Source organism: Gorilla gorilla, chromosome 8 (genome assembly GCF_029281585.2).
Source record: "Gorilla gorilla gorilla isolate KB3781 chromosome 8, NHGRI_mGorGor1-v2.1_pri, whole genome shotgun sequence".
In the NCBI taxonomy this organism is placed as follows: domain Eukaryota; kingdom Metazoa; phylum Chordata; class Mammalia; order Primates; family Hominidae; genus Gorilla; species Gorilla gorilla.
The window spans coordinates 109,653,127-109,677,732 of record NC_073232.2 but is presented as its reverse complement, the minus strand read 5'-3'; the positions used below and the strand labels follow the sequence as shown (position 1 = coordinate 109,677,732).

The following is a 24,606-nucleotide window of genomic DNA, read 5'->3' as shown; positions in this document are numbered from 1 at the left end:
TTTTTTTTTGGTATATTTAAATAGTGCATTATTTAAGTAGCTAATTTTTTGTGTGTGTGTATTTTTAGTAGAGACGGGGTTTCACCATGTTAGCCAGGCTGGTCTCAAACTCCTGAACTCAGGTAATCCGCCCACCTTGGCCTCCTAAAATGCTGGGATTACAGGCATGAGCCACCATGCCTGGCCTTACTTTTATTATTTTATCTATACTTTAAAGTTATATATATTTTTTGTTATTGAAATAAAAAATGTCAAAATTCTAAATGATATCAAAATGATATAAGAATAATATAATGTGATGGTAGATCCCCCAAATTGAATCATTCACAGAGCTCCTGTTAATGGGTCATTGTCTGTCTTCCTGGACCAGCTGTGTCCAATAGTAATCTAAATTCAAGCCACATATGTAATTTAAAAATTTTTAGTAGCCATATTAAAAACTGAAAGAAACAGGTAAAATAAATTCATCTTTTTTTTTTTTTCTGGAGCCGGAGTTTCGCTCTTGTTGCCCAGGCTAGAGTGCAATGGCGCGATCTCGGCTCACTGCAACCTCTGCCTCCTGGGTTCAGGTGATTCTCCTGCCTCAGCCTCCCAAGTAGCTGGGATTACAGGCATGCGCCACCATGCCCGGCTAATTTTCTGTTTTTAATAGAGACAGGGTTTCTCCATGTTGGTCAGGCTGGTCTCAAACTCCTGACCTCAGGTGATCCACCCGCCTCGGCCTCCTAAAGTGCTGGGATTACAGGTGTGAGCCACTGCGCCCGGCCCAAATTAATCTTAATAATGTACTTTATTTAACTTAGTATCTTTAAAATATTATCACTTCAACGTATAATCAGTATATTTTACTACAGCATTATTTTTATGATACCAAGTCTTCAAAATCTAGTGTATAATTTACCCATATACCCCTACTTAGATGCTAAATTTTCATTGGAAATACTTGATTTGTGTGTATTTAGAGTTCATAACATTTATAGTTGTACAAGTACAAGTAGATTTGCCTACTATGAATTACTACGAACCTATTTGCCAGGTTGTTACAAATATATGTTTTCTAGTAAATGGATCAAGTATTTTAAATTATGAGTAGTTAAAATTTAAAAATTAAATTTTCAGGCTGGGCATAGTGGCTCACACCTGTAATCCTAGCACTTTGGGAGGCCGAGGTGGGCAGATCATTTGAGGTCAAGAGTTTGAGACCAGCCTGGCCAACATGGCGAAAACCCATCTCTACTAAAAAATTAGCCTGGCATGGTGGCATGCGCCTGTAATCCCAGCTACTTGGGAAGCTGAGGCACGAGAATCACTTGAACGCTGGAGGCGGAGGTTGCAGTGACCCAAGATCGCACCACTGCGCTTCAGCCTGGGTGACAGAACGAGACTCTCTCTCTCTCAAAAAAAAAAAAAATATATATATATGTATATATATATGTATATATATTTATTTTTTACCCAATTTTGTTATTTAGGTTTACCAAAATGTGATTAGTTTCTTTTCTTTTCTTTTCTTTTTTTTCAGACAGAGTCTCACTTTGTCACCCAGGTTAGAGTGCAGTGGCTGATCAGCCTTCCAACTCCCAAGTAGCTGGGACTACAGGGGAGTGCTACCATACCCAGCTAATTTTTGTATTTTTTGTAGAGATGGGGTTTGCCATATTGCCTAGATTGGTCTCGAACTCCTGGGCTCAAGGGATCTGCCCACCTCAGCCTCCCAAAGTGTTGGGATTACTGGTGTGAGCCATTGTGCCCTGCTTGATTAGTTTATTTTTTATCCACTGTTCTGCAACTTTTTCCCTACTGAACGATATTTATAAGTTAATATATAGTTGTTCTCATTCTTTTGAATAATGCACTATTTAAATCTTTCATTATTACATAATGATACAGTCAGGTCTCTATATTTGCAGGTTCTGCACCTGCAGATTCAACCAAGCATGGATTGAAAAATCTTTTTAAAATAGTAATAATATACCAGGTGAGGTGGCTCACACCTGTAATCCTAGCACTTTGGGAGGCCGAGGCGGGCAGATCACTTGAGGTCAGAAGTTCAAAACCAACCTGGCCAGCATGGTGAAACTCCATCCCTACTAAAAGTACAAAAAATTAGCCTAGCGTAATGGCACATGCCTGTAATCCCAGCTACTCAGGAGGCTGAGGCAGGAGAATCGCTTGAACCCGGGAGGTGGAAGCTGCGGTTAGCAGAGAGTGCGCCACTGCATTCCACCCTGGGTGACAGAGTGAGACTCTGTCTCAAAAACAACAACAACAAAAATACAGTATAACAACTATTTATATAGCATTTACATTGTGTTAGGTGTTACCAGTAATCTAGAGATGATTTAAAGTATATGGGAGGCCAGGCATGGTGGCTTATGCCTGTAATCTCAGCACTTTGGGAGGCTAAGGAGGGCAGATCACTTGAGGCCAGGAGTTCAAAACCAGCTTGGTCAACATGGTAAAACCCCATCTCTACTAAAAATACAGAAATTAGCTGGGCATGGTGGTGCACACCTGTAATCCCAGCTACTTGGGAGGCTGAGGCAGGAGAATTGCTTGAACCCAGAGGCAGAGGTTGCAGTGAGCTGAGATCATGCCACTGCACTCTTGCCTAGGTAACAGTGAGACTCTGTCTCAAAAAAAATAAATAAAGTATATGGGAAGATGTATATAGGTTATACACAAATACTATACCATTTTATATAAGGGACCTTAGCATCCTCGGATTTTGGTATCTTTAGGGGTCCTGGAACCAATCCCCCCCTTGATAACTGCAGTACATTAGAGACAACTACAGTACATTATTAATCTCCTGTTGATGGCTTCTTGACCATTCCAATTTGTTGCTGCCATGAATATCCTTGTACATAAATATTTGCACACTCATCTCATGCAGGTATTTCTACAAGGTTAGTACCTCATGGTGGAATTTTAGCAAGCATTTTCTGAGTCTTGTTATTTGCTGGGCCCCCTGGTATGGACCTAGACCCTGAATGTTGCCTGTCTTGTCTGTCTCTGGGCTTTAACCAGAGATTAATCTGTGAAGGAGCAAGGAAAGGAGGTTCCCCTGGGGTGGGGTTAGGTCTCAAACAGTCACAGTGCTTTCTCCCTCCTGTGCAGATCTGTGCTGTTCTGGCTGCTGTCACTGAGGTGATTCGCTCCCAGGGAGGGAAGGAGACGGAGACTGAGTACTTCGCTGCTCTGGTGAGTGGGTGCCACTGGAGGGTGGGTGTTCAGAGCAGCAGGTTATGCAAGATTTAGCGAGAAGATGAGTGCCCCTGGCATGTGGGGGCAGAGAAGGACAACCTTGACCAGGTGAAAGTGCTTCAGTTTTTCTCAGGTGGCTTAGGAAGGCTGGTGGTATTTGCTACCTTTTAATTTTCTCTTTTGTTTTCTTTTCTTTCTTTCTTTGTTTCTTTTTTTTAAAGAGACAGGGTCTCACTATGTTGTCCAGGCTGGTTTCAAATTCCTGGGCTCAAACCGTCTTGTCATCTTGCGTTGGCCTCCCAAATTGTTGGGATTACAGGCATGAGCCACTGCAACTGGCTACTTATATTACTTTTTTTTTTTTTTTTTTGAGATGGAGTCTCACACTGTCGCCCAGGCTGGAGTGCAATGGCATGATCTCAACTTATTGCAACCTCTGCCTCCTGGGTTCATGTGATTCTCCTGCCTCAGCCTCCCGAGTAGCTGGGATTACAGGTGCGCACCACCATACCCGGCTAATTTTTTGTATTTTTTAGTAGAGAAGAGGTTTTACTATGTTGGCCAGACTTGTCTCGAACTCCTGACCTCGTGATCTGCCTGCCTCAGCCTCCCAAAGTGCTGGGATTATAGGCCTGAGCCACCAGGCCTGGCCTACTTTTTTTTTTTTTGAAACAGAGTCTCACTCCGTTGCCCAAGTTGGACTGCAGTGGCACGATCCCAGTTCACTGCAACCTCTGTCTCATGGTATCAAGCAATTCTCATGCCTCAGCCTCCTGAGTACGTGGGATTACAGGCGTGCGCCACCACACCTGGCTGATTTTTGTATTTTTAGTAGAGACAGGGTTTCACCATGTTGGCCCGGCTGGTCTCGACCTCGCGACCTCAGGTGATCCCCCCACCTCAGCCTCCCAAAGTGCTGGGATTACAGGTGTGAGCCACCATGGCTGGCCTACTTATTACATTAAATAAATATATTTGTGTATGTATGTATGTGTGTGTGTGCATGTGTGTGTGTATATATGTGTATATATATACTTTTTATTTTGTTTTTGGGTTTTTTTGTTGTTGTTTGTTTTGTTTTGGAGACAGGGTCTCACTTTGTTGCCCAGGCTGGAGTGCAGTGGTGTGATCATGGCTCACTGCCACCTCCGCCTCCTGTGTTCAAGTGATGATCGTGCCTCAGCCTCCTGAGTAGTTGGGATTACAGGCACCTGCCACCATGCCCAGCTAATTTTTGTATTTTTAGTAGAGACAGAGTTTCGTCATGTCGCCCAGGCTTGTCTTGAGCTCCTGAGCTGAATCAGTTCTCCCACTTTGGCCTCCCAAAGTGCTGGGATTACAGGCATGAGCCACCATGCCCAGCCTGGTTATTACATTTTTAAAGAATTGTTAAAACACACACAAAAAGAACATAAAACAGAGACCAAGTGTGCATGCAAAGCCAAAAATATTTACTATCTGGTCCTTCGTAGAAAAAGTTTGCCAACCTCTGCTCTAGAATAATGAAATAAATTAGATGGCAGTATATGGTGTTTGGCTGGGTGTGGTGGCTGACGCCTTTAATCCTAGGACTTTGGGAGGCCAAGATCGGAGGAGTGCTTGAGGCTAGGAGTTCGACACCAGCCTGTGCAATATAGTGAGACCCTGTCTCTACAAAAAATAAAATAATTAGCCAAGCTTTGTGGCGCATGCCTGTAGTTCTAGCTGCTTGGGAAGTTGATGTGGGAGGAACTCTTGAGCTTTGAAGTTCAAGGTTACAGTGAGCTATGATTATACCACTGCACTCCAACCTGGGAGACCTTGTCTCTCAAAAAAACTATCTATCTATCTATCTCTGTATATATATGCACATAAACATATATATAGTTTATTTATTTATTTTTTTTGAGACGGAGTCTCACTCTGTCACCCGGGCTGGAGTGCAGTGGCACGATCTCAGCTCATTGCAAGCTCCGCCTCCTGGGTTCACGCCATTCTCCTGCATCAGCCTCCCGAGTAGCTGGGACTACAGGCGCCCGCCACCATGCCTGGCTAATTTTTTGTATTTTTTAGTAGAGACGGTGTTTCACCGTGTTAGCCAGGATGGTCTCGGTCTCCTGACCTCGTGATCTGCCCTCCTCGGCCTCCCAAAGTGCTGGGATTACAGGCGTGAGCCACCACACCCAGCCACATATGTATAGTTTTAATTATGTGTCAGGCAGTATTTTATATATATTAATTCAATTAAACATCACAACAACTTATAAGGTATGTAGCATTAGTATCCCTACTTTACAAATGAAGAAACTGAGTCACAGATAGGTTGAATTACCAGCCCAAAACCACACAATGCCAGAGTCAGGATTTGAACCTCTGATACTGTGGTTCTCAGTCACAACTGTTCTGCTGGGCACATGTTCCCCCACTCTCTTTCCTGTTTGCTCAGTGTAAGTTTTTATCCATTCACACCCCCTCAATCTGGCCCTCAGATGACAACAATGGAAGCAGTGGAGTCCCCGGAGTCCCTGGCCGCCGTTGCTTACCTGCTGAACCTTGTCCTGAAGCGGTGAGTTCTGCCTCCTGTTTGAACCCCAGGGCTTTTTGTGGAGGGGAGAAGGGAATGTGGACAGGAGAAACAGGATCAGGGAATTGTTTTTTAAAAAGATACTTGCTCTTCATGAACATTGTCTAGAGGCATGCAGAATGGGCCAGCGTGTGACATACCGTCGTAGGCCTCTAGTGAGAAACTCTAACAAAACTAGGCTGTCCTGAACCCCTGGTAATAGAATCGTTTACCTTTATGCCAAGAAGGTTGGGAAAGCACCAAAATCTTCATGTGGTGTGTGTCCAGGCAGACTTTCAGGAGCTCGTGCTGTGAGATCTAAAGTTGTTATTTGATAGTCCAAAACAAAAGGCACGTCTGTAGGGCCTGCAGTGCTTCCCTCGTTCCATGTGTGCTCAGTGTGTTCATGACAGAATCAAGTGTGCTTTCCTTATTGAGGAGCAGAAAATCATTGTGAAAGTGTTGAAGGCAAAAGCAGAGTCAGAAAGCTCTATTAAAAATGAAACTTTTTGGCCTGGTGCGGTGGTTCACACCTATAATCCCAGCACTTTGGGTGGCCGAGGCAGGCAGATCAAGAGGTCAGGAGATTGAGACCATCCTGGCCAACATGGTGAAACCCCGTCTCTACTAAAAATATAAAAATTAGCTGGGTAGGCTACATGCTGTGGCTCATGCCTGTAATCCCAGCACTTTGGGAGGCTGAGGTGGGCAGATCACCTGAGGTCAGGAGTTCGAGACCAAACTGGCCAACATGGTGAAACCCTGTCCCTACTAAAAACACAAAAATTAGCTGGGCATGGTGGCAGGCGCCTGTAATTCAGCTACTCGGGAGGCTGAGGCAGGAGAATTGCTTGAACCCAGTAGGCGGAGGTGGCAGTGAGCTGAGATCGTGCCATTGCACTTACAGCCCTGTCAACAGTGCAAGACTCCGTCTCAAAAAAAAAAAAAAGAAAATGAAACTTGTTTTGAGTAATAAAAATTAAAAGTCATGGCTGGACACAGTGGCTCATACCTGTAATCCCAGCACTTGGAGGCTGAGGCAGGAGGATTGCTTGTGGCCAGGAGTTGGAGACCAGCCTGGCCAACATGGTGAAACCCGATCTCTACTAAAAATACAAAATTAGCCAGGTGTGGTGGCACATGCTTGTAATCCCAGCTACTTGGGAGGCTGAGGCAGGAGAATCACTTGAACACAGGATGTGGAGGTTGCAGTGAGCCAAGATCAAGCCACTGCAGTCCAGCCTGGGCAACAGAGTGAGACTCCATCTCAATAAATAAATAAGTAATAAAGTAAAAAATAAAAAACCTTGATTCTTTAAGATGAAAAAGTTCTTGAGATTGGTTGCCCAACAATGTGAGTATACTTGGCTGGGTGTGGTGACACACACCTATAATCCCAGCACTTTGGGAGGCTGAGGCAGGTGGACTGTTGAGCCCAAGAGTTCGAAACCAGCCTGGGCAACATGGCAAAACCTTGTCTCTACAAAAAAATACAAAAATGAGCTAGGCGTGGTGGCATGCACCTGTAGTCCCAACTACTTGGGAGGTAGAGGTTGCAGTGAGCCTGATTGTGCCACTACACTCCAGCTTGGGTGACGAGTGAGACCCTGTCTCCAAAAAAAGAAAAAAAAAAACCCCACAACATGAATATACTTAACAGTACTGAATGATATACCGAAAAAAATCGTTGAAATGGTGTGTTGTTTTTTTCCTTTTTGAGACAGAGTCTCGCTCTGTTGCCCAGGCTGGAGTGCAGTGGTGCCACTTCCTCCAACTGCAACTCCACCTCCTGGGTTCACACCATTCTCCTGCCTCAGCCTGTCAAGTAGCTGGGACTACAGGCACCCGCCACCACGTCTGGCTAATTGTTTGTATTTTTAGTAGAGACCGGGTTTCACTGTGTTAGCCAGGATGGTCTCGATCTCCTGACCTCATGATCCACCCGCCTCGGCCTCCCAAACTGCTGGGATTACAGGCGTGAGCCACTGCGTCCAGCCGAAATGATGTTTTATCTTATGTGTATCTTACCACAATTAGAAATTTATTTATTTATTTATTTTTGAGACAGAGTTTCGCTCTTGTTGCCCAGGCTGGAGTGCAATGGTGCAATCTCAGCTCACCGCACCCTTCCACCTCCCGGGTTCAAGTGATTCTCCTGCCTTGGCCTCTCAAGTAGCTGGGATTACAGGCGGGCGCCATTACGCCCAGCTAATTTTGTATTTTTAGTAGATACAGGGTTTCTCCATGTTTGTCAGGCTGGTCTCAAACTCCCGACCTCAGGTGATCTGCCCACCTCGGCCTCCCTAGTGCTGGGATTACAGGCGTGGGCCACCGTGCCTGGTCAGAAATTTTAAAATACAATTTAAAAGATACTTGTGTATCAGGTGGCATTCTACAACATAAGGTCGTGGGTGACTGGGTCATTATACCAGGGAGTGTGAGTGTTGGCCCCCAGAAGGGGCATTCCTGGAGCAGTGAGTGGCAGAAGGGAGGGAAGGAGTAGTTGGCCCCGGGCTTTCTGGAGATGTGAACTGCCAGGGGAGATGGAGAGAGGATTGGTGTGAGTTTAGGAGTGGGTAGTGGGAACGTGAGGGAGGCAGGGATCCCGGCTGGAAAGCACACTGAGCTGGCTGATAAGGTGGGTGCCTGTTCTGACTTTGTTGCTCACTTTCTGAGTGACTGTGCCACCAGCGCCCCTTGCCCTGTCCTCCTTAGTACCACGAGGGGCTGCACCAGCTGCTCTTCAGGGACCCTCTGGGGTGACCATCTCTGTTCTTTCCCACAGTGTTCCCAGCCCTGTGCTTATTAAGAAGTTCTCTGATACCTCCAAAGCCTTCATGGATATCATGTCAGCTCAGGCCAGCAGCGGCTCCACCTCTGTCCTCCGATGGGTTAGTGTCTGGGGTTTAGTTTCTCATCTGGCGACTCCCAGAGCCTGTCTGATTTGGTGATGCTTGGATGTTCCCTGAGAGGGGTTTAGGCACCCTGGGGACCTCAGACAGATGGGATTTTCTGGAGTCAGTGAGAACCTGGGCTCTTTTCCCTCCTGGCCGAGGCTGGTGGCACTGAGGGACTCTGACTTTCTTCCAGGTCCTTTCCTGCCTGGCCACCCTTCTGCGGAAGCAAGACCTGGAGGCCTGGGGCTACCCTGTGACCCTTCAGGTGTACCATGGGCTGCTGAGCTTCACGGTGCATCCCAAGCCCAAGGTGAGACTACTAGATCCCTAGAAAATGGGGCAAGGGGACAGCCACCACTCGGCCCAGTGCAGCCCAGACTTGGCTAGCTGAGTGGCACTGGGGAGCTTGCCCTGAGTACTGGCTTCTGCTTTCTGCTTCTGAGGCACCATGCATTTAGATGCAGAAGGCAGGGCGGCTCTTCCTCCTCCAGGAGGCTGTTCCCTGTCAGCCCTATCTGAGTCTCTGGTGCCTCGTCAGCCATTGCCCTGTTGACGTGGACTCTCCCCGTATGTCTATTTACCTCGGCAGGGAGGGTGGCATAGTTGGGGGAGTCACACAGACCTGAGTTGGATCCTGAATTCACTGCTCGAGGTGTGACCTTGGGCAAGTTACTTAATCTCTCTGAGCCTCAACTTCCTGACTATGAAATAGAGATAATTGGCTGAATGTGGTGGCTCACGCCTGTAATCCCAGCACTTTGGGAGGCCAAAGTGGGAGGATCATTTGAGGTCGGGAGTTTGAAACCAGCCTGGCCAACATAGTGAAACCTCGACTCTACTAAAAATATAAAAATTAGCCAGGCGTGGTGGTGGGTGCTTGTAATCCCAGCTACTCGGGAGGCTGAGGCAGGAGAATCGCTTGAACCCAGGAGGCAGAGGTTGCAGTGAGCCAAGATTGCACCACTGCACTCCAGCCTGGGCAACAGAACGAGACTCCATCTCAAAAGAAAAAAAAAGAAATAGAGATAATCACACCTACTTTGCTACAGAGTTGTGGGGAGACTCCAGTGTTCCCCACAGGCCTGGTGCACCTCCTGGCTCACGGCAGGTGCTTAGTAAGTGATGGTTCCCCACTGTTTCCTCTGGAAATTTAGGGCAGGAGGTGGTAACAATAACAGTCATGTAATCACTCCCAGTGCTAAGCACCGTCAGCCCAGATGGTCTCATGCCCCCTTCCCTTGGTGCTCACATGATCTTTTCCTCACCTTCAGCTCTCGCTGCAGTGGCACTTCACTGTGGTGACACTTTCCTGACCACTGTATAAAAAGTAGCAGCCCCTTGGCTGGGCGCGGTGGCTCACACCTGTAATCCCAGCACTTTGGGAGGCCGAGGCGGGCAGATCACGAGGTCAGGAGATCGAGACCATCCTGGCTAACATAGTGAAACCCCCCGTCTCTACTAAAAATACAAAAAATTAGCTGGACGTGGTGGCGGGCGCCTGTAGTCCCAGCTGCTCGGGAGGCTGAGGCAGGAGAATGGCATGAACCTGGGAGGCGGAGCTTGCAGTGAGCCGAGATCCGCCACTGCACTCCAGCCTGGGCTACAGAGCAAGACTCTGTCTCAAACAAACAACAACAACAACAACAACAAAAGCAGCCCCTGCTTGGTTATCTGCAAAGTACTTTTTAACCTTCTGTTATGTATTTGTTTTCTGCCTCCCAGCTGGAAGGGGAGTTGCCTGCTGTTCACTGCCAGTTTGCCAGGACCTAGAACAGTGCCTGGCTTGGTGGACACACAGTGTTTGCCGGATGATTAAGTGAATGAAGAAACCCCTGTTTTCAAGATGATATTGAAACTCAGAAATTAAGTAGTTGGGCTTGCTTAAGGCCATTTGGTGAGTTAGTTGTAGAGCAGGGATTTGAACCGAGGTTTGTCTTGCTTCACAGCTCAGGATTCTGTACACATGAAGGCCCTGGTGTAGCACTGGATCTATAGTAGTCAGATCATCATTGGATCTATATTTCAGCCAAAGCTAATTGGTTGGTGCTTGTGCCGGACACCCAAGATGCTGGTGGAACGCTGATCTGGCCTTGTCTCCTGCTCTCCTTGCCCCTCAGATCCGGAAGGCTGCCCAGCATGGAGTATGCTCAGTCCTCAAGGGCAGTGAATTCATGTTTGAAAAGGCCCCTGCCCATCATCCTGCTGCCATTTCCACTGCCAAGTTCTGCATCCAGGAGATTGAGAAGTCTGGAGGTGGGGAACCCAAATGGAGGGCAGGTGGATGGGAGGCAGTGGCTGGCAGAGCAGGACAGGGCCTGGGCCTGCGGTAGGGGGGGGCTGGTGTCTCAACTCCCCTTCTGTATACCAGGCTCCAAGGAGGCCACCACCACGCTGCACATGCTGACGCTGCTGAAGGACCTGCTGCCCTGCTTCCCGGAAGGCCTGGTGAAGAGCTGCAGTGAGACTCTCCTCAGGGTCATGACCTTGAGCCATGTGGTGAGCTCAGGCCCAAAAGCTGGAGAAAGGGGGGTCTGCAGTGGTGGCATTTGGGGAACTCACTGGTCAGTCAAAATGCAGGGCCTGGGGTTTCCCTCCCTGACTGTGTTCTTAAGCTAAAACCAACAGCACTACGTTACTCTGTGGTGTTTGGCTAGGCCAGGCCATATCAGAGTACCCTTCCAGATGGAAGCTGACCTCAGAGATCAGGTCAGAGTCAGGGTGGATCTGTAGTGGGCTGGTAAACCCTCCTTCTGCACCAGCTCTATGTACCCTATACCAATTTTTTTTTTTTTTTTTTTTTGAGACCGAGTTTTGCTCTTGTTGCCCAGCTGGAGTGCAATGGCGCGATCTTGGCTCACTGCAACCTCTGGCTCCCGGGTTCAAGCGATTCTTCTGCCTCAGCCTCCCAAGTAGCTGGGATTACAGGCATGCACCACCATACCCAGCTAATTTTTTGTATTTTTAGTAGAGATGGGGTTTCTCCATGTTGATCAGGCTGGTCTTGAACTCCCAACCTCGGGTGATCCGCCCGCCTCAACCTCCCAAAGTTCTGGGATTACAGGTGTGATCCACTGCGCCCGGCCCAGTTTTTTTTTTAGCAGCTTTAAAGACACATGAAAAATGATTTCCTGTATTTCTACCATTTCTAGCACAATTCTGTAAATCTTTATACAGTCAGCTCTTTGTATGTGTGGTTCCCACAGCCATAAATTCAACCAACCTTGGATTGAAAATATTTGGAAACTGGGCATGGCTGCACGCGCCTATAATCCCAGATGCTTGGGAGGTGGAAGTGGGAGGATTGCTTGAGCCCAGGAGGTTGAGGCTGTAGTGAGCCATGGTCATGCCACTGCACTCCAGCTTGGGCAACAGAGCAAGAACCCTGTGTCAAAAAGAAAAAAAAGGAAAGAAAGAAAAAGAAAAGAAAATATTCAGGAAAAAGAAAACGGTTGGTTGCTTCTGTACTGAACATGTACAGTTTTTTTTTCCTTGTCATTATTCCTTAGACAACAGAGTGTAGCAACTATTTACATAGCATTTATATTGTATTACGTATTATAAGTAATCCAGGTGATTTAAAGTGTATGGGAGGATGCGTGTAGGTTATATGCAAATACTACACCATTTAATATAGAGACTTGAGCATTGGTAGATTTTTATGTCCGTGGGGGGTCCTGGAACCAGTCCCCCACAGATACCCCCACCAACTCACTGTGTGTTCTCTCTCTTTTTTTTTTTTTTTGTGATGGAGTCTCGCTCTGTCGCCCAGGCTGGAGTGCAGTGGCGTGGTCTCGGCTCACTGCAAACTCCGCCTCCCGGGTTCACGCCATTCTCCTGCCTCAGCCTCCCGAGTAGCTGGGACTACAGGCGCCCGCCACCACACCTGACTAGTTTTTTGTATTTTTAGTAGACATGGGGTTTCACCGTGTTAGCCAGGATGGTCTCGATCTCCTGACCTCGTGATCCAGTCACCTCGGCCTCCCAAAGTGCTGGGATTACAGATGTGAGCCTCTGCACCCGGCCTAGTATATTCTCTTGTAGTGTTTATTTACATACATATTTTTAAAATTGTAATATATAAATAATATGATCATTGTTTAAAAGGGAAAAACAATTCAGAAGTGTATAAAGTAAAAATCTCCTTCCCTCCAAATCCTGTTTCCTAAGGTAGACAATGCAAATAACTTTCTGGGTATCCTTTCAGACATTTTCTCTTTGGATAAACAAATATACATGATAAAACATGTAAAGGCCAGGTGCAGTGGCTCACACCTGTAACGTTAGCACTTGGGAGGCTAAGGCAGGAGGCAAGGAATTTGAGACCAGCTTGGGCAACATAGTGAGACGAGACTCTGTCTTTATAAAAATTAAAAAATTGGCCAGGCACAGTGGCATGCACCTGTATTGGTCTCACCCCTGTATCCAGCAACGAAGCAAGATTCTGTCTCAAAAAAAAAAAAAAAATACAGCTGTAACAGACCGTTTATAGCCTGCTTTTTTGGCTGTTATGTTAAAACCATTTTGTTAATGTTTCTATCTTTGTTTAAGACATTTAAAGCTTTTTCAGTGGCTTCCATGTCTTACTAAGGTGGCAGTCCTCAGGGTGTCTCTGTGTGGGGGCATGTGTGAGGTTCAGGGGGCCCTCAACTCCCTAGCACACAGGTGGAGTTGAGGGGTCCAGGGCCAGCCGTGGGCTTTGTAGTTCCTTTCTAAGCCTGTGTGTCCCCCTCCAGCTGGTGACAGCCTGTGCCATGCAGGCCTTTCATAGCCTCTTCCACGCCAGGCCTGGCCTGAGCACCCTGTCAGCAGAGCTCAACGCCCAGATCATCACGGTGAGGCCTGTTGGTGGGATGTGGGGGCATTAGGTGGGGGGTGGTGCCTTGGGAGGCTGTGCTGGGGGCACTGGCCCTGCGCCTTGTCTACAGAGTGAGGTTGGCTGGTCTGGGTTGTCCTAGTGGAAGAGGCCAGTAGAAGGGGAAGGAAGATTGGAGTCCAGCCATCAAATTCACATCAGTGTCCCCAGGAGCTGGGACCTTGACCCTTGACCTAGTTAACTTTAATGAACTGTTTCAGCATGGTCTCGTGGTGCTCATAGATACCTTGAGCAGGGCTCTCGGCCTTAGAGGTCTGTGGATGGATATTGGGAGGGGGGATCAGATCCCCCAAATTGTTAGCAAAATGTACGTTTTTTTTTTTCAAAGAAGGCCTCTGGCTTTTGTCAGACTCACAAAGGAGTGTGTGACCCATGATACTCCGCTGCTCCTAGAGGCTGTTCTCCCAAAGAATTAGAGCTGGGAGGGCTTCGTGGAGAAGGGAAAGGCAGGAGCTGGGAAAGCCAAGGGGGCTGTGAGTGCTAGGGTCACAAGCACTGTCCCCAGGACATTGCTGGTGCCAGGATGGGAAGGGGTCATCATCACTGGGCTATTGCAGACCCTGCATGCTCAGTCACCTGCTTATTCCCACCTTTAGGCCCTGTACGACTATGTTCCCAGTGAGAATGATTTACAACCCCTGCTAGCCTGGCTTAAGGTCATGGAGAAAGCCCACATCAACCTGGTGAGGTATGGATGAAGGAGGGGTGCTTAGGGCCTCTGTCCAGGCTGTTGAGGTGGGGGTGCTCAGGGCCTGTGTCCAGGCTGCCAAGGTGGGGGGTCCTCAGGGCCTCTGTCCAGGCTGCTGAGGGTGGGGGGTCCTCAGGGTCTTCGTCCTGGCTGCCAAGGTTGGGGGGGTCCTTAGGGCCTGTGTCCAGGCTGCCAAGATTGGGGGTCCTCAGGGCCTCCATCCCGGCTGAGGTTGCGGGGTCCTTAGGGTCTCCATCCTAGCTGCTGAGGTTGCAGAGTTCTCAGAGCCTCTGTCCAGGCTGCCGAGATTGGGGGTCCTCAGGGTCTCCGTCCTGGCTGCCGAGGTTGGGGCTCCTCAGGGTCTCCGTCCAGGCTGCCAAGGTTGGGAGTACTTAGGGCCTTCATCCTGGCTGCTGAGGTTATGGAGTTCTCAGGGCCTCTGTCCAGGCTGCCGAGATTGGGGGTCCTCAGGGTCTCCGTCCAGGCAGCCGAGGTTGGGAGTACTTAGGGCCTTCATCCTGGCTGCTGAGGTTATGGAGTTCTCAGGGCCTCTGTCCAGGCTGCCAAGGTTGGGGAATCTTTAGGGCCTCCGTCCAGGCTGCCGAAGTTGGGGGTCCTCAGGGCCACCATTCTGGCTGCCAAGGTTGGGGGGTCTTTAGGACCTCTGTCCAGGCTGCCGAGGTGGGGGGTCCTCAGGGCCTCCCTCCAGGCTACAGAGGTTGGGGGTCCTCAGGGCCTCCGTCCTGGCTGCTGTGGTTGTGGAGTTCTCAGGGCCTCTGTCCTGGCTGCCAAGGTTCGGGGTGCTCAGGGCCTGCGTCCTGGTTGCTGAGGTTGGGGGTGCTCAGAGCCTCCATCCTGGCTGCTGAGGTTGGGGATGCTCAGGGCCTCTGGCCTGGCTGCTGAGGTTGGGGGTGCTCAGGGCCTCCGTCCTGGTTGCTGAGGTTGGGGGTGCTCAGGGCCTCCGTCCTGGCTGCCGGAGGTGGAGGGGACGTGAGCTGGAGGCTGGAGAGGCTGTTCAGCCTCCTGGGGCCTGACGGCATCTCCATGTCAAGTGAGCTACAGAGCAGCTCTTGTTTTTGTGAGGCACGGGGTAGGACAGTGCAGCTCGTTCTGACGGTCTGATTCCTGCCAGAGCGTTTGCCAGCCAGCCAGGAGGAGCAGCAAGGTGGGCTGCGAGCCCTGCGTCCCAGGTTGAGGCCTGAGTTTCACCCTGCCTCTTGCCGCTCCCTGGCTGTGTCTTCCTGTGCACTCAGTTTCCTGGCCATGGGATATCCTTTCTGCAGCTCCACTCCACTCTCGCCTGGACTGGCGGCTCCCTTCTCCAGGTTCCATAGTCCTGTGAACCGACTTTCTGCTTTGTGTCTGCATACTTTCAGGGTTCAGGCTTGGCCACTTAATAGTAATTCCACTTTTCTGGAATAAGGCTGAGAAGAAACAGTATACAGTAACCCGTTGGTGACCTGCATGGAGGGAGGCAAGAGTCTCTTAGGCCTCGTGGCTCTCTTTTGCTGGGTTTGTCTTCTCAGCTGAAGGGTTCCCACGGCCTGCCCTCACCCAGGCAGCCTGCTGTCACCCAGGCGTGTGCCAAACACTGTTCATCTGTGTTTCCTTTCACTAGTCACAGCAACCCCATGAGGAAGGGTTTAGCCCCAATTTATAAGCCAGAAACAAAGGCTCTGTGAGTGAGCTAGTCACACGGCCCTGATGAGTAAGGCCAGGTCTCTGGCCCAGGTCTGCCCAGCCCACGTTCTTTTTCCTGCATCAAACTGCCTTTACTGGGAGGTGTACAAAAATGGCAAAATCACCCCATTCACCACTTCTCATGCTTCAGCCCGCAGGAGCACACCCACAGTTAGGCCCCAGTGTGCGTCCCGGGATGCTTATCATCGTACTCTAGGTAACATATAAAAACTGGAAGCAAGCTAAATGTCCCACAGAGGGGTGAAATATAAACAATGAAGTACTGTGCAGCCATTAGAAACAATCAAAGTGGGCCTGGCACAGTGGCTCACGCTTATAATCCCAGCACTTTAGGAGACCGAGATGGGCAGATCACTTGAGGCCAGGAGTTTGAGACTAGCCTGGCCAAAATGGCGAAACCCCATCTTCACTAAAAATACAAAAACTATCTGGGTGTGGTGGTACACACCTGTAATCCCAGCTACTTGGGAGGCTGAGGCACGAGAATCGCTTGAACCTCTGGGGTGGAAGGTGCAGTGAACTGAGATCGCACCACTGTACTCCAGCCTGGGTGACAGGGTGAGACCCTATCTCAAAAAAAAGAAAAAAAAATAGAAACAATCAAAGTGGTTGTATGTGCACTTATATGGAAAGAACTCCAAGATATATTGGGGAAAAAGCAAGACATAGAATAGCAGATATGATGTGATTGTTTTTCTATGTATACTCTGGAACCACATTGCTAAGGGTGTGAATCCTGACCCCATTACCAAGCTGGGTGGCCTTGGGCAAGTTATTTGACTTCTCTGTGTCTTTCCTCATCTATAAAATGGAAAAATAATAGGATTTATCTCATTAGTTGTTACAAGGTTTAAATGAATGTATGTTATATCAGTGATTGGTATATGATAAGAGTTACATAAATGCTACCAGGCCAGGTGCAGTGGCTCATGCCTGTAATCACAGGGCTTTGGGAAGCCAAGGCAGGAGGATCACTTGAGGCCAGAAGGTCGAGACTAGCCTGGGAAACACAGTGAGATCCTGTCTCTACAAAAAATAAAAAGATTAGCTGAGCATGGTGGCATGTGCCTGTAGCCCCAGCTACTCAGGAGGCTGAGGTGGGAGGATCACTTGAGCCCAGGAGTTTGAGACTCCGTGAGCTATGATTGTACCACTGCAAAAAAAAAAAGTTAGCAGAAGTTACTGTTTTTATGTTTGTGCATTTTAGAACTTCTGGAAGGGTATTTAAGAAACTTAACCTTGATTTTCCCCTGGAAGTGCATATAAGGGTCAGGCCAGAAGGGTGAGTTAGGGAAGGCATGCCCTTCATTTTACACCTTGAAGACCTGTTTGAATTTTCTACCACATGTAGTTATTACTTGAACGATAGTGCCTTTTTAAAAACCACCCACCAGAAGGGCCCTATGAAGCCCTGCAGATCAGTGGGTTTGTGACTGTTTTCAGAGCTGGGCCATCTCAGCCCTGAGCCCTGGTTTCCCGGGTCCCCAGGGCTCAGGCCAGGCCCCACAGAAACCTTTTGTCTTGACAGGTTGCAGTGGGACCTGGGGCTAGGCCACCTCCCTCGCTTTTTTGGAACTGCAGTGACCTGCCTCCTTTCCCCACACTCGCAAGTGGTGACCGCTGCTACGCAGAGCCTCAAGGTACTGCAACTTTAGCTGAGGAAGCAGAGAGCACAGGGGGTTCTATGGGCTGCCCTGTCTTTCCCAGCACTGGCCCCAGGCTACCAGCTCGGGCCCAGAGAGGCCGCTCTCAAAATGGGAGATAGGTTTCTTCGAAGCTTTCTTAGACTCCCAGGAAACTGTTGCCTGGGAGGGGAGAGTGGTCCTGGGGGGCTGCCTTGGGCCCAGAAAGCCTGTGGCCTCTCTTTGCAGGAGATCCTGAAGGAATGCGTGGCTCCCCACATGGCCGACATTGGCTCCGTGACCTCCTCGGCCTCAGGCCCTGCCCAATCTGTTGCCAAGATGTTCAGGTGAGGATATGGGGTCCATGTTAGGAAGGGATGGTGGTACCTTGAGGAAAGTTTTATATAATACAAATGCTCCACTGTCCACCTACTGTGGGCCAGGCTTGCAGTGGCAGTGCTTTACGGGATTGCAGGCTGCTTACTGAACATCTGCCGGAGCAGCTACCGTGGACTTGAGCGCCTGCCATGTTTTAGCCACACCTCACCTCTTGGTTTCCTAGAGGTTTCCCCATCTGAAGTTGGGTCAGATAACTACCTCATCGGTTTTTCTTTAAGCACTAGCATTATCTAAATTAAACTCTTAACATAGGGAGTGTGGGCATGTCACAAATGTTAGTTCTCTTCTGTTGTCTCTCCTGGGGCCCCATTCTTGCTGGCAGCTAGCGTCTGTAGCTCAGGGTGCTGGCCGTTGACTTTCTCTGGTGGGGGGGCACAGGGTGGTGTGACCGCGGCCCTGACTGTGCCGCCCCCTTGGCAGGGCAGTGGAGGAGGGCCTGACGTACAAATTCCATGCGGCCTGGAGCTCCGTGTTGCAGCTGCTGTGTGTCTTCTTCGAGGCGTGTGGGAGACAGGCCCACCCTGTGATGAGGAAGGTGAGTGGGGAGCGGCTGGGGCCAGGGCAGGAAGTGGTGCTGGCCCTTGGACTATGGGCTCCTGGAGGGCACGTGTCTCTGTTATCTCTGCACCCTGCTCCGCACCCCACCCTGACAGGGCCATAGCAGGTGTCCCATGCAGTATCCCCTGGAAGGTGACTGGGCCAACAAGGGAGGGGCAGGAAAAAGGGTGGCAGTCCCCCCACCTGCTCACTAGTCTTTGCTGGAGTTACTGGTTTTGAAACTTGGGGAGTCTATTTGCTTTCCCTTACCCCCACCCCTTATCTTTTAAATTTTAATTATCTAAGTTTCCTATAACCAGTGAGTATAGCATTGATGTTCTAAACAGCCCTAGGTCCCAGGGAGGTTCCTCCAGTCCAGGGTTAACCATTTAAGGATCAGGGATCACTCAGGGATCCTGAGCAGACCCTAGTCCAGGAGAGAGTGGGGGCCTGAGGACAGCCCCCAGACTGGTCCCGCATCAGCAGAGACAGCAGCTCCTGGCCTCGTGGGGCCTTCCTCATTGACTCCCTCCCATTGCTGGAAAAAAGGAACCCTGGTGGGAGGACAGGGTCTCCGTCAAGAGGCCTGGCCTGAGCCCTGATAAATTAGGTTGACCAGTTTGGCTTTATACAAGAGGCCAGGCAGGGCCTTGAAAGTGTGGCTAGGGGAGGGCTGTGGCCATAGTGAACCCAAGGGTGCACCTCTGTCTCCTCAGCGCCTGCTGATTTGCTAATTGTTGCATGCAGACAAAATACATTTGTCCCATTTTCGAAGATAAATTGGAAATCTGCATTTGTGTGTGAAACTTTCTAATTTTTACATGTTGTTAAATGTAACAGAATTTTGTAAAATCCTAGGCCCTGGGATTTTACAGTCACCAGTGGTTAATTGGGTTCTCAGTCTGTACCCTCTGGTGTAGCATTGAACCCAGGCCCAGAATTCCGGCCTCATCCTTCAGCGGGGTCTTGTCATGGGTCCCTGCTTTCGAGCATGTCTTGATGTGTGGTCACTCATCTCTGCTGCAGTGCCTCCAGTCCCTGTGTGACCTGCGCCTCTCCCCTCATTTCCCCCACACGGCGGCTCTTGACCAGGCAGTGGGGGCTGCGGTGACCAGTATGGGACCTGAGGTGGTGCTGCAGGCTGTGCCTTTGGAAATTGATGGCTCTGAGTAAGTGTGGCCCTGGCTGGCTTCCTGACAAGCCCCAGGCTTGTTCTCTCCCCTGGAAAGGATGTCGGCTGCTGTGGGCTAAAGTCTGTGTCAGTGCAGGGCTCAGCAGGAGGGGCCAGAGGAGGTCTCACTCTGTCCTGGGCTCAGTATGCTATGCACTGCCCTCAGGGCTGTCCCTTCATCCTCATTGGGTTCTTCCCATTCTCCTCCCAGGGAGACTCTGGATTTCCCACGGAGCTGGCTGCTGCCTGTCATCCGAGACCATGTTCAGGAAACGCGACTTGGTTTTTTCACCACCTACTTCTTGCCCCTGGCTAACACCCTGAAGAGCAAAGGTAGGAGAGACCCTTGCCTGTGTGTGACCTGAGGCTCCCCACAGTCCTGGAACCTCCACTGAAGGGATTGGGAAGGGTGCTGAGTCCCACACACCCAGCCTTCAAGACGTTTGGCAACATCCCTCTGCCGAGCAGGTGGCCAGCCAGTGCTGGAGTGCCTGTCTCCCTCCCTGCTGCTCCAAGGCGAGGCCAGGTGGCCCTCCCTGTGGCAGAGCTTGCCCTGTGAGACAGGAGCTGCCTCCACATGGAGCTGCCCCAACTGGGCCTTGTTCTTCCCCTTTGGATCACAGAGAACAGCTGTGCCCCTTCTTCCTCATGCAAGCCCTTGAGATCGATTTTGTAAAAATTTGTGATATGTTTGCTTATATGTATATATACTTTTATATACTTCTAGGTGTATTTATTTATTTATTTATTTTATTATTATTATTTTTTGAGATGGAGTTTTGCTCTTGTTGCCCAGGCTGGAGCACAGTGGCGCAATCTCGGCTCACTGCAACCTCCGCCTTCCGGGTTCAAGTGATTCTCCTGCCTCAGCCTCCCGAGTAGCTGGGACTCCAGGCACCCACCACTGCACCTGGCTAATTTTTGTATTTTTAGTAGTGACAGGGTTTTGCCATGGCAGCCAGACTGGTCTCAAACTCCTGACCTCAGGTGATCTGCCTGCCTCGGCCTCCCAAAGTGCTGGGATTACAGATGTGAACCACCGTGCCCAGCCAGGTGTATTTATATATATGAGTATATATGTATGTACACATACACAGTTACACGCCACATGACATTTCAATGATGGTGGTCTCATAAGATGATAATACCGTATTTTACTGTACTTTCCAATGTTTACATGTGTTTAGATGTACACATACTTAGCATTGTATTACAGTTGCAGCACTCAGTACAGCAACATGCTGTCCAGGTTTGTAGCCTAGGAGCAATAGGCTACACCACATAGCCCGGGTGTATAGGGGCTGTGCCATCTAGGTTTGTGTAAATACACTCTATGCTGTTCACACAATAAAATCACCTACCGATGCATTTTTCAGAACGCACCCTGTCAAGCGATGCATGAGTGTAGATCATATGTATGTATTTGAAAATGATGATTACCCCAGAGGTGTTCTTTCTTCAGGCTGCACATCCCCAGTCCCCTGCCCCTCTCCTTTTAGGCATAGTTTCTTATCCTTCGTGATCATGGTCTCCTCTCTCTATTTATCTTCTAGTTTACTCCTGACCTGTGTTAGGCAGACTCAGGCCTTAGGCAGACTCAGGCCTGTGTGAGGATAGGCAGGGCATGGGGTTACATTGCTCAGCCTAGTGATGGCTTCAGAAGCTTTTCGTTTTCATTGGATTTTGTGGATTTTGAGGATGTAGGGCAGCATTGCTAAACTATTTCATCCGCTGTCTGTTTTTGTAAATAAATTTTCTTTTTTTTTCTTTTCTTTTTTTTTTTTTTTTTTTTGAGACGAGGTCTTGCTCTTGTCACCCAGGCTGGAGTGCAAAGGTGCGATCTCAGCTCACTGCAATCTCCGCCTCCTGGGTTCAAGAGAATCTCCTGCCTCAGCCTCCCAAGGAGCTGGGATTACAGGCACCTGCCACCACACCCAGCTAATTTTGTATTTTTAGTATAGATGGGGTTTCACCATGTTGGCCAGGCTGGTCTTGAACTGCTGACCTCAGGCGGTCCACCTGCCTCGGCCTCCCAAGTGTTGGGATTATAGGCGTGAGCCACTGTGCCAAGCCTGTACATAAAATTTTATTGGAACACAGACACATACACATTTATTCTTGCTCTGTCACCCAGGCTGGAGTGCAGTGGCACGATCTCAGTTCACTGCAACCTCCGCCTCCCAGATTCAAGCGATTCTCCTGCCTTAGCCTCCCAAGTAGGTAGGACTACCAGCATGTGCCACCACACCTGGCTCACTTTTTAAAAATTTCTTGTATTTTTAGTGCAGATGGGGTTTCACCATGTTGGCCAGGCTGGTCTCAAACACCTGACCTCAGAAAATCTGCCTGCCTCAGCCTCCCAAAGTGCTGGGAGTACAGGCATGAGCCACCATGGCCAGCCTGTCACACTACTTTTTAATGACAGAGTTATTGTGATAGAAATCATATGTACCGTGGGCTGGGCACAGTGGCTCACGCCTGTAATCCTAGCACTTGGGGAGGCCGAGGCGGGTGGATCACCTGAAGTCAGGAGCTTGAGACCAGCCTGGCCAACATGATGAAACCCCATCTCTACTAAAAGTACAAAAATTAGCCAGGCATGGTGGTGGGTGCCTATAATCCCACCTACTCGGGAGGCTGAGGCAGGAGAACACTTGGACTCTGGGGGGCGGAGGTTGCAGTGAGCCAAGATCGCGCCACTTCACTCCAGCCTGGGCAACACAGCGAGACTCTGTCTCAAAAAAAAAAAAAGAAAAGAAAGAAATCATATGGCCTGCCAAGCTTAAAGTACTGGTCCTTTTGCACAAAAAGTTGGCTGACTCCTGGTCTAGGGCAGTGGTTCTCAACAAGGAGGGTGATTTTGCTGCCTGTAGGACATTCAGCAATGCCTGGAGACATTTTTGGTTGTTACCGTTGGGGGACGGGTGCTCTGGCATCTAGTGGGTAGAGGCCAGGATGCTGCTAAGCACCCTGCAATGCACAGGACGACCTCACACAACAAAGAGTACTAGGCTCAAAATGTCCACATTGTCAAGATTGAGAAACCCTGCTCTAGGGCACAGTTTCCTGATTTCACACATGATCTTGTAGAATATACAGGAAGTGCTTAAAGAAGAAAGTAAGGCCAAGCGCAGTGGCTCGTGCCTGTAATCTCAGCACTTTGGGAGGCTGAAGCGGGCAGATCATGAGGTCAGGAGTTCGAGACCAGCCTAAACAACATGGAGAAACCCCGTCTCTACTAAAAATACAAAAATTAGCTGGGCATGGTGGCACGCACCTGTAATCCCAGCTACTTGAGAGGCTGAGGCAGGACAGTAGTTTGCACCCAGGAAGCAGAGGTTGCAGTGAGCCGAGATGACACCCCTGCACTCCAGCCTGGGCGACAGAGCGAGACTTCATCTCAAAAAAAAAAGAAAAAAAAAAGAAAGTAAAAGCCATTCAGTCCTCCCACCCAGAAATTATTACTACTCAAGTTTTTAATGTATTTTCCTTTGCTTTGTTTGGGTCGGTTTGTTTGTTTGTTTGTTTTGAGACAGAGTCTTGCTCTGTCGCCCAGGCTGGAGTGCAGTGGTGCGATCTTGGCTCACTGCAACCTCCACCTCCCAGGTTTTCAAGCAATTCTGCCTCAGCCTCCTGAGTAGCTTGGTCTACAGGCGTGTACCATCACCCCTCGCTAATTTTTTTATTTTTAGTAGAGACAAGTTTTCGCCATGTTGGCCAGGCAGGTCTCGGACTCCTGGCCTCAAGTGATCCACCCGCCTTGGCCTCCCAAAGTGCTGGGATTACAGGTGTGAGCCACCATGTCTGGCTACATTTTTTTCTGTGTAAAAATAGTATTGTATTTCTACTATGTTGGAATTAATGTGCACATATTAGTAACTTAAAGTTTTTCCTGATATTAAAAAGGAAAAATTTGTTCTATTTTCAATAGAAATATATGCCCATCAAAGAAAATACAGATGAACCCCCAAAATGAGGGTAATCACCATCATTAATGTTACCTATAAACCCTGGCATTATTCTTAAGGCTGATGTTATGTATTCCCTTTGTCCTGGTAATACTACACGCAGGTATGTGTCCTGAGAAGATAGACAAGTGCGTACTGATTTATGTTCCTAGCAAAGATGTGCCTGACAGTATTGGCTTATACTGGCAAAAACTGTAACACATCCAGTATCTTTCTCATTAGGGTTCCAGTTAAATTAGTTATGGTAAAGCCCTACTTTTGGCCAGATGCAGCAGCTTACGCCTGTAATCCCAACACTCTGAGAGTCTGAGGCAGAAGGTTTGTGTGAGGCCAAGAGTTCAAGAACAGCCTGGGCAACATAGCAAGATCCTGTCTCTATAAAAAAATTTTTTTTTTTTTTTAGTTAGCCAGGTGTGGTAGGCTCACCTGTAGTTCCAGCTACTTGGGAGGCTGAGGAAAGGATTGCTTGAGCCTAGAAGTTCAAGGCCAGCCTGGGCAACAGAGTGAGACCTCTGTCTCTACAAAAATATTTTTTAAGTCCCACTTTGGGATATGATGTAGGCATTATAAAGAAAGAAACCACTAGGTAGGGACAGACAAGTTTAGCAGATGGTGAGTCGAACAGACACGGTTTATATCCCAACTCCGCCACTCCACAGTTCGTGGCTTGGGGCAGGTTTTGTTTAATTTCCCAGGGTCTGCTCCTCATCTTAAAATGGGCAAGTTTTGTGAGGATTAAATGAAAAAGTCATGTGAAGTGCTCATTACACAGACTACCACATAGTACTTGCTCAGTAAATGTTACCAGCTTTATTGTCAAGTAAACAAGGTTACAGAATGCTATATATATAGTATATTCCTCTTTATGTTTTTTTTTTTTTTTTTTTTTTGGAGACAGAGTCTCGCTCCGTCACCCAGGCTGTTGTGCAATAGCACGATCTCGGCTCACTGCAAGCTCCACCTCTCGGGTTCACGCCATTCTCCTGCCTCAGCCTCCCGAG

At 48.9% G+C, this 24,606-nt stretch overlaps 1 protein-coding gene and 1 pseudogene across 5 annotated transcripts in view; both read left to right on the top strand.

The window, feature by feature from the left end:
* RRP12 (ribosomal RNA processing 12 homolog) overlaps nt 1–24,606 on the top strand; it is a 69,059-nt gene that overhangs the window by 26,475 nt on the left and 17,978 nt on the right. For all 5 annotated transcript variants that reach the window (XM_055352632.2, XM_055352633.2, XM_063710347.1 and 2 more), the window contains 13 exons: nt 3,121–3,204; nt 5,676–5,752; nt 8,535–8,640; nt 8,840–8,956; nt 10,764–10,899; nt 11,015–11,142; nt 13,380–13,478; nt 14,116–14,207; nt 17,437–17,548; nt 17,780–17,877; nt 18,350–18,464; nt 19,493–19,635; nt 19,849–19,970. In XM_055352632.2, coding sequence (XP_055208607.2) covers nt 3,121–3,204; nt 5,676–5,752; nt 8,535–8,640; nt 8,840–8,956; nt 10,764–10,899; nt 11,015–11,142; nt 13,380–13,478; nt 14,116–14,207; nt 17,437–17,548; nt 17,780–17,877; nt 18,350–18,464; nt 19,493–19,635; nt 19,849–19,970 — 1,429 coding nt within the window. The remainder of the gene's footprint in view (nt 1–3,120; nt 3,205–5,675; nt 5,753–8,534; nt 8,641–8,839; nt 8,957–10,763; nt 10,900–11,014; nt 11,143–13,379; nt 13,479–14,115; nt 14,208–17,436; nt 17,549–17,779; nt 17,878–18,349; nt 18,465–19,492; nt 19,636–19,848; nt 19,971–24,606) is intronic.
* LOC109028448 (large ribosomal subunit protein eL34-like) lies at nt 5,765–8,512 on the top strand (annotated as a pseudogene).